The 9,488-nt window shown below is 38.8% G+C and overlaps 1 protein-coding gene across 1 annotated transcript in view; it reads left to right on the top strand.

Moving 5' to 3' along the window:
- The first annotated feature begins 5,697 nt into the window (after positions 1-5,697).
- The window catches only part of ninj1 (ninjurin 1), a 7,214-nt gene continuing 3,423 nt past the window's right edge, over positions 5,698-9,488 (top strand). Inside the window, exon 1 of the mRNA XM_046075860.1 lies at positions 5,698-5,956. Coding sequence (XP_045931816.1) covers positions 5,900-5,956 — 57 coding nt within the window. The 5' untranslated portion in view covers positions 5,698-5,899. The remainder of the gene's footprint in view (positions 5,957-9,488) is intronic.

The following is a 9,488-nucleotide window of genomic DNA, read 5'->3' on the forward strand; positions in this document are numbered from 1 at the left end:
TGTCTTCCCACATTTCACTTCTTTCAGCTTTGGGAAAACTAGATTTTTCACTGCACAACCCACGCCCCTAGCAACAACACGCATCCAATACCTCGGCGCGTTTTTAGGCGGCACCCTCAGCCTCCCCTGACACAGGCTGCGTGGACCACACCACTGTCATCGTGACGCGCTAAACCTCCAATGGGAAGATGTCTGTTAAAGCCTACCCGACCAAAAAGGATCCCGCTGCTAGGAATTAACAAGAGAATCAGATGCACCGGACCCCATAACACTCATAACCTACATGGACCACCGTGGAGGGAGGCTAATGAGACTCATTCAGTAGTCATAAGATTGTGACGTGCTCTCCCTAGTAATTTATCTATGAAACACAGCATGCAGTGTTTTAGAATTAGGCCTATGCCAAATAATATTATTGTTTGAGGAGTTACTTTTTTACTAGTAACATACTTTCTTGTATCCCTGCACACTTTTACTGCAGTAAACGTGTTGCAAGTTGTGTGCCTCTAGAACCTATTTCACATATTTCCATGTGAGTTACAATGTGAAACAAATAAACAACGTTTAAAAGGCTATTTTCAAATCTTAATTAGTGCACCAATAAAATTAAGTTTAAAATAGGACTTAAAATACACTGCCACATTTTATAATTCCTTGTGTTTTTTTGTGACATAAAGCTTTATTACATTATGATTGTCATCACTAAAGGTGTAGGCGAACCCACAAAGACCTGACTAAAAGTGCGTTGCTGCATCACAGGCTTTGATAGAGGCCTTTAAAGATATAAAACACTAAGGCTTTGTCTTAAAGCTACAGGGCCTTCCACTGATGTAACAAAATGTGGTCATGTGATATAAATAACTATCTAATTCTAATAAAAAAACATTTCCTCTCTGCATGATTAATACAATGAAGGAAATTTAATAAATATACTATAGAGGAATTAGTAATTTGGTATCATTCACAGCTTTCCGCACTGTTGCCTAAATGGTTAGTTTAGTTTGTGTGTTATTGTAACAAATTGCCACAGTAGTGAGGTAGGTATTAATCTAAAGTTTCTCCCTGTTGTGTAACATTGTATCACCTTTACAAATGTAGTGTAAATAAATAAAGTAAATACATGGGGGGAAAGTGGAACACTGTAAAAAATGATCAAGGTGCTTCAACTTAAAAACTTAAGTTCAATTGCTGCCTTAAAAATGTGAGTAAACTCAACTTTAATAAAAGCTTTGTTTCAACTCATGTTGTTACATTATACAATTTGTTTGATTAAGGATCATTTATTTTTTTAACTTAATACTGTGAGTTAAAACAACTATATATATTACATCTGCGATGGACTGGCGACCTGTCCAGGGTGTACCCTTTCGCCTGATGTCAGCTGGGATTGGTTCCAGCCCCCCGTGACCCTGTACACAGGATAAGCGGTTGACGATGGATGGATGGATGGGTGGATGGATATATATTAAATTGTCCATTCAGGGAAAGTTGCTTTCTCTTGTCAAACAAACATACAATTAAACACCCTTTCAACTCACATTTTTAAGTTAAGATAACTAAATATAAGACATTGCAAGTTAGTTAAACTTGGAAATGCAAGTTCACCTGCTGTCTTGAAAATGCAAGTTAACTTAAAGGTTCAGTGTGTAAGATCTAGTGGCATCTAGTGGTGAGGGTTGTGAATTGTAACACTCTATCCAGCCTACCACTGCCCCCTAACCTTTCAAAGAGGGTAAGACAGCTACGGTGTCTGACACAGCACAAAAGAGGTCTCTTCTGAGACAGAGAGTGGCCAGTCAAGAAATGAGATTCCTTTAGGTATATTTATTAAAATTATCTTTACTTAATTATTCAATAAAACCATATAATATTGCGACTTTGCCACTGACAGATAACATGGAAAATGTAAGCCAAGAGTGTGAAACACTGTCACTGTTTCTGGGCCACAGTCCATTATAAACCACATATTAAATAAAGTTTATACAAACATTGACAAGAGAAACACATTAATTCTCTCAGTGAGTTTGGACCATGGCCAAACTGCCCGGCAACAATAATATCTGGCCCACTGCCAGATTATGGTGCTTTAACAGAGGCAAAAAATATAAATAAATAAATTGCATTTCTGTCAGTAGATCCTCAGAAATATTATACACTGAACCTTTAGCGTGAAGATTGCCTTTGTTTGAGCTCATAAATTCAAGTTCATAAAGCTGATATAACTACAGTGTTCTAGTGGTCTTAACGTTGTTTTTATAGTTAAATGAACTTTTTATAACTTCAACTTCATACTTTAAGTTATTATAACTCATAGTTTAAAGTTAAAACAACATAACCAACTTATAAGTTGGTTATGTTGTTTTAAGTAATATTATAATATTATAACATAAGTATAATAATATTTTAATATAAATAATATTATAATAATATACAGTAATATTATAATATAAGTAATATTATAATATTACTTTCCATTTCAAGTTAAGGGATTTAAATTCCAAATTTGTTTCAGTTTATATGTATAAAGGGCCTTGTAGACAGACCACGACAAAAGCACCGCTGCACTATTATCTTGAACAGCTTGCGATACGGCAGGGCAGTTTATTGGTGCGTCGAGCAACGCACCACTCAAGCTCCCGTGCACAGTGCAGTCAAAGTTCAAAATAACAGCAGATATCACCTCCTTTCTGAAAGGGCCTTAAGGCCGTTGTCAGGCGCCGCCTCCACCAGTAGCACTAGTCTTGTTTACCACAGAAGTGTCTATATTTTGGTTGGAATTTGAATATATGACTTATATGACTAATTATACACTGCAGTGTATAATTAGTAGGGATAAGCAAGTACACCACTATCTGTATCTGTATATTTGTTCAACAAAGTTTCTGTATCCATAATCAGAATGGGTGGGACTTAATCTAGAAGTGGGCAGGACTAACTGGAAATTATTTAAGCCTGAAATTGGTATCAGAAGTTGCTATATTTATTAGAAAACTATTTACAGAACAGCCTCAGAATTGAGCTTCAGAGCAATGTTTTTGATCACAATAGTAATTGATAAAAAAAAAAGGTTCCTATTATTACTATTTATAACAAAACAGATACTGACACATTTTACTCTGATGATACTCATAAAAAGTATCTGTACCGAATACTCGTTTCAGCCGTGTACTCGCTAAACCCTAATAATTAGTTGATTATGTACATGTTTCTCTCAAACTCAAAAGCACCTAGGCAATTTTTTTTCTCTAGCTCCCATCCCCACACACTCACCTTTTTTTCAACTTTATATGCAAGTTCAATCAACACGACAAAGTCAACACAATGAATTAATGCAAGTTTAACTTTATAAAACTCATACAGTTGTAAAACTTGTCAGAGCTATCTGAGTTGAAAAGAAGAAGTAAGTTGACAAATTAAATGGGTCTATGATTTTTTTTCAGTGAATTGAGGTCACAGAGGTGGAGGTTAGGGAGATATATTTTCATTCTGTGTGTCAGGCTTGACACATTTGTTTTTGTTTTTTTTACTTTTACGAGTTTGTTTTATACCACAGAATCATAAAATGTGAAGAGATGGAAACAACATAGGACAAAAGCGGAGTAGTGTTGTGTCGTTCAATGAACGTTCCGTTCGTCATTAAAACATTCAAACACAGCCACGTAGCAACGTTAGCGTTAGCCCTGTAAACAGCTAACAGCTGATCCAGGTCCGCCAGAGAAGAGAACGCAACATAATTATACCCTGTTGTTTCACAGCTCGTGACTGGTGAACAACCTGGCTGTGTTTGAGAGAGACATGTGCTCATGTGTGTTTCTCTGTCTGCAGAATCTGGACCTGATGTGGCCCATTCTGCGTCCAGAACTGCCAAACTGCTGCGTTTATATGTGTTTATTACTCTGTTCCTCTGTCTGTGCTGGAGTTATTTAAGAACTTGGTGGCTTGATCCAGATTATTATTAAATTGGTTGAAGAGTGTTTTTATTCATGTAGTGTATCAAGCTTATTACTTCAATATATTTGCAAATCTGATATTAATATTTTACTCATGAATAGGGACGTTAGGCTACTGTATGAATGAGCACTTTAGAGATAATGATAGTAATTAAATTTTTACATTTAAATTTATTCATTTGGCAGATGCTTTTATCCAAAGTGACTTACATTTGAGGAACAACATACAAGCATCAACAGAGCATCAAATACAGATCTACAACTGACAATACATACTAGTAAGAGCAGCAATAAATACTAGTAAGAGCTCATAATACATATCACATCAGTGGGGTAAACACATAAGCATTTATATGGGTGGTCTGGTTGTATACTCGGGAAAGATTATGAAAATGGAAGGATTTAGGCGGAATAGTGGATTGCATAGACAACATATTTCTGTGGTTTTTACATGGTTTGAATTTGGTTGTGGGCCCAGGGGGATTTATATAATGATGATATACAGTAATCAAGAGGTGAATTTGTGCATTATACTTTGTCAAATAAAGCAAGCCAGGCAGCCTTCTGTGTTTGAGAACGGCGCTGTTTTTTAATCGCCCACTAGAGAGCTGCAGCGCCGCAATAACCAGCCTAGTTCAAACGAACAGAATGAACAAAATGACTCAAAAAAAGATTAGTTCATTTTAATGAACGAGATTTGAATGAACGAGTCTGTCAAAAGACTCGAACTTGCCATCACTAGAGTGGAGAGGTCAAAATTCTCACTTGAGACCTCAAAAGTATTTCTCCAACCTACAGGGAGAGTTTAAAATTTTATGGGGGTCAACTTTTAGGAACAAACCATGCTCAGATCACCAGGGAAACAACAGAAATAATAGGAACCAGTTGGTGGGTGTGGCCAGGCCTTGGAGGGTCAGTTCACAACATGAAACCATGACAGTTACAGTGACCATGCTGCTGTTATTTCACTTTCTCAACTTTGCTTAAACTACATAATCTTAAAGAACAGAACTGATTTATTTTTCAGTTTAACCTTTATTTAACAAGATGATCTCATTGAGATTTCTTTTCCAAGAGAGACCTGGCCAAAATAGCAGCATATTGACAAAGCACAGTTACAGACATGAACACGAGTACACGCACAACAACAAGGAACAATTAACAAGACCCTTACGATACATAAACAAACGACATTAGACTACTTAAAAGTACAATTTATACTCAGGACTGGATTAAAAGTGAGGCAAAGTGTGGCAGTTGCCCAAGAAACCTAGAGCCACAGGAGCCCCAGATCACTTGGGCTGTCTATGCGCCAATTCATTTGCAATATCTCTAACATTTCTTTTTGTAATTTGCATTACCAAAGCACAATCAAAAACTTAAGATGTATGGGCCCTAATGTGGTCGCGTAGGCTGTAGGGCTCTGTGAAACAAAGAATCTAGCGTTAATGCCTTTAATATTTCAGTTGACATATTTATATGGTGCTTATCCTTAAACACATTTTGGTTTAATCAAATAAAATGTATCGTCAACCGCTTGCTGCGTACAGGGTCGAGGGGAAATCAAATTGATTCCATCTTCTTTTTTTCAAAGTGCAACACCGCATTAATACGCAGGGCGGCAGTAAAGAGCCATGTTTCCTATGATGTCTCTTATTGAGTGGATGTGCGACCGAAGTCCACATTAAAGCACTGCTTGGCTCTTATACATTACATCAGGATTTGAGGGAAGTGTTTGGGAAGTAGGCTACTGTGGGTGAATTCCCAGGCTTGAGTGTAGCGTCACTCCTGCCCTGCTCTCTCTGCTTGATGCAGCGATGATGAGGGGCGGTCGTCTGCAGCTATTATGCCTCTTGTCGTCACAGCAGCAGTCTTTTAGCAACAGTGTGGAACACAGCCCCGCGGCTCTCAATGTGAGCAACCTACTCGGGATATAACGCGGTAACACGATGGCTACGGAAAACTTGGAATTGAACGGTGTTGCTGACCGAAACGGCGAGCCCGAGGTAAGACAGCGACGCCTGCTACAAGGGACAGCATAGTTTATTGTTCAGTCACCACTAATCCTGCTCTGTGAAGGGTAACAAATCCCCACAGACTCAGTTCCCAGTCCAAGTAGAAACTCGTCGGTCATACTGGGGATCGATGGCTGCCTCCTCTCTCATCCTTCATCCCGGTGTTGTTTGGTTAGCTCAAGGCAAATTTCAACGTTTCACTAGTTTTAAACGAACTTCTGTTCGTGTTGTTGTGTGTTCGCCTCGGCTCCTTTCCTGTTTAGTTACCTACAAAGGCTCAGTTTACACATAAAGACAGACGACACAGAGGAGCACATAACCATCATTGCTCTGTAAAGGAATCCAGGTGGGTCAGCTCAGCGACCTGAACCAGGGTCAATCAATTCATGATTTGTCCAAGTGGGTTGAAGCGGTACATAATGTGAATAACTTCACATTCTTACATTTCATTGTTGTTTTAATTTAATTCAAAATATAACTTATCTCTCTTAAATATAGCTTACTTTTAAATGGAATATCCTGCGCATTGTCGTTGTTTCAAATAAAAGAAGGGAAATTGTGATAGGCATTTTTATTTCTTTTAATAGACAAAACTATTAACCAAAACAAATATTGGTACAGGTTCATTATTTACTCAAATTTAATAACCGCTAACTGCTTGTTCTCTTGTTTCTGAGCTCCTTTAACCTTTTATACTGTAAAAATGATTAGTGGAAGTGGAAGCACTGCAGTTAAAGTGTCACCAACATAAATATTTTTTTTTCAGATTATCAGAAGGCAAAACGTCCTTTAAAAAGACTTTAGAAACTCCCTCTGTCTTTATCTTTCTTATATTTTTCTACCTGCTTTGTTTATTGCTAAGCACCAAAACACCAAAGCAGATTCCTTGTATGTGTAAACCTACATGGCAGTAAAGCTAATTCGGATTCTGAGTGGGGAAATTCAAAGACAGATGACCACTCCCTGGAAAGCCCGGGATGCAGGGAGCTGTGAGTGGGAAGAAGGCAATAACAAAAAGAGAAAATGAAGCTGTAACAGTACCATAATGTGAGAGTGAGAGATTTAGTGGGTGACACACTCATCTCCTGGTCTGCCACAAGAGCACCTTTTTCTTCTGTGGCCTTGCAGGGTTTCAGAGGTGCAGAAAGGGGAGCGCTGAGTTGAACCTCAGCGTATGATGCTGCCAACTTGGGCACAAGGGTGGCACTGTTGGACTGCTGGATTACACACCACCCAGATGAAAGCCTGAGTGCTGAACTAAACTCATATAAAGAGAAAGAAAGGTCTTGACAGTTACCCAAGTTTCCTGCGATGCAATGTTTATAATGCAGAGGAAGGAAATAGATTCCTCCACACAGTCTGTGCCTGGGGAGATAAGTCAGTCTATTTGAGTGTTAAAACTGGGGCAGGCAATTCATTTTAGAACCATTTTTTGTTGTATTTGTCGAAATTCTCTTTACATTCGTACAGCAATCAATAAATCAAAATCTCTGAAACGAAAAAGAAAAACATCTGGTATCTGTGGATGTTGCAGTACTGCGATAGGCACAACCAGTCGTTTAATCTGGCCCAAATGAAACGATTGGCCTTCCTTGTTACCTGCGCTCACTCTGCCTGTTCCCTCACAATGTGTTTTGGGGAGTGGCTTTGGAGGCCTGAAGGAAGGGTGAGGGATTTTTCCGGTTGGATACTTAAACTGTCTCGCGGTCTCTTCTCCTACGCCAGCGTTAACATGCTTTGTAACGTGCTAATAACTAACTTCACTCACTTTTTCCACTGTATTTGGGTTGGGACTTTTCTACACACTTTTGTTTTAGATGTGTGAATTGGTCAGCCTATAAAAAGGGGATGTGGTTTGACAAATAATTTTTTAACCTCTGGGCTGAAACTAACTCACCGACCTACTAAGATATGGAGGTTCCTGTTTTAATTCAGCCACTGAACACTTTCACTTCCATTCATATCTTCCACAGCAAACAATACTTGTGTTTGCATAAGTCTGGGTTTTTTAAGATAATCATTTTTATTATGTTGAACTTTTGGCTCTAGTGAAAAAGTTCTTGTTTGTGGTGACATACTTCTCTAATTTGTAAAGCTAAGTGGAAGACTTAGAGCCTACAAAACAATCCCCACATATCGCTGATTCATCCATCTTGAAACATAAGAAGACAAATTCACTGGCTTCAACTTATATTCAAGTGTATTCATTTAGCTGACGCTTTTATCCAAAGCGACTTACAATTGCTATACATGTCAGAGGTCGCATGCCTCTGGAGCAACTAGGGGTTAGAACACACTATTTTTCTGAACTCATTACTACACATAAACACAACCCCAGGTTTCTGTTTAAGACTGTGGATCAGCTGGTAAACCCAACCCCTCCTTGTGCCTCAGCTGGAAGTAATGATGACTGTGAATTGTTTTTATCTTATTTTACCAATAAGGTGGTGTCAATCAGAGCCTCCATTACCCCTGCGGCCTCTTACTCAGAGGTTCCTCACCAGCAACAAGAGAGTTTTAACCAGTTTTATCCCATCGACTTGTCTGAGTTTTTAAAAACAGTATCACAAATGAGAGTGTCCTCCAGCCCACTTGATGTAATACCTACAAAGTTTTTACTGAAAGTAATGGATTCTGTTGGGCCCCATTTGATCTCTGTTTTCAACAGCTCCCTATCTACTGGTTGTGTCCCTGATTATTTTAAAACGGCTTGCGTGAACCCACTTTTAAAGAAACCTGGTTTAGATCCCTCCCTCCCACATAATTTTAGACCAATTTCAAAACTGCCTTCTAGAAAGAATTGTGTCCAAACAGCTGCTCACTGTACTGGAAAATAATAAAATATTTGAAAAGTTTCAGTCTGGTTTTAAGAAGTACCACAGCACTGAGACTTCCCTGCTTAAAGTCACCAATGACCTTTTAATGTCTGCTGATGAAGGCATGTGCTCAGTCCTAGTACTCCTGGACCTTAGCGCTGCTTTTGACACCATTGATCACAACATCATGTTAGACAGACTGAGGCACTGGGTGGGGATCTCTGGTACGGCCCTAGATGGTTTTCATCCTACCTGTCAAATAGGAAGTTTTGCATGTCTGTAAACAACTATGTCTCCTCATTCTGTCCAGTTAAATATGGTGTGCCTCAGGGGTCGGTCTTAGGACCCATTTTGTTTTCCTTGTATCTGCTTCCCCTTGGACATATTATCCATAAACATGGTATTTCTTTTCATATTTATGCTTATGACACACAAATATACTTGCCCGTCAGATCCACAGACCCTGGAATGCTGAGTTCACTTAACAACTGCCTTTGTGAAGTTAAAGAATGGATGTCAAATAATTTCCTCCAGCTGAACTCAGACAAAACAGAAATCCTGGTCATCGGGTCCCAGCAGATGGCAAATCAAATACTGCCATCTGCTGGTTCCCTAGTAAATCACATTAAGCCTGTGGCAAAGAACCTTGGTGTTTGGTTTGATAGTAATTTAAATTTCGAGCAGCACACCACAAAGCTTGTTCAATC

The sequence above is a fragment of the Micropterus dolomieu genome, linkage group LG18 (genome assembly GCF_021292245.1).
Source record: "Micropterus dolomieu isolate WLL.071019.BEF.003 ecotype Adirondacks linkage group LG18, ASM2129224v1, whole genome shotgun sequence".
NCBI classification, from domain to species: Eukaryota; Metazoa; Chordata; class Actinopteri; order Centrarchiformes; family Centrarchidae; genus Micropterus; species Micropterus dolomieu.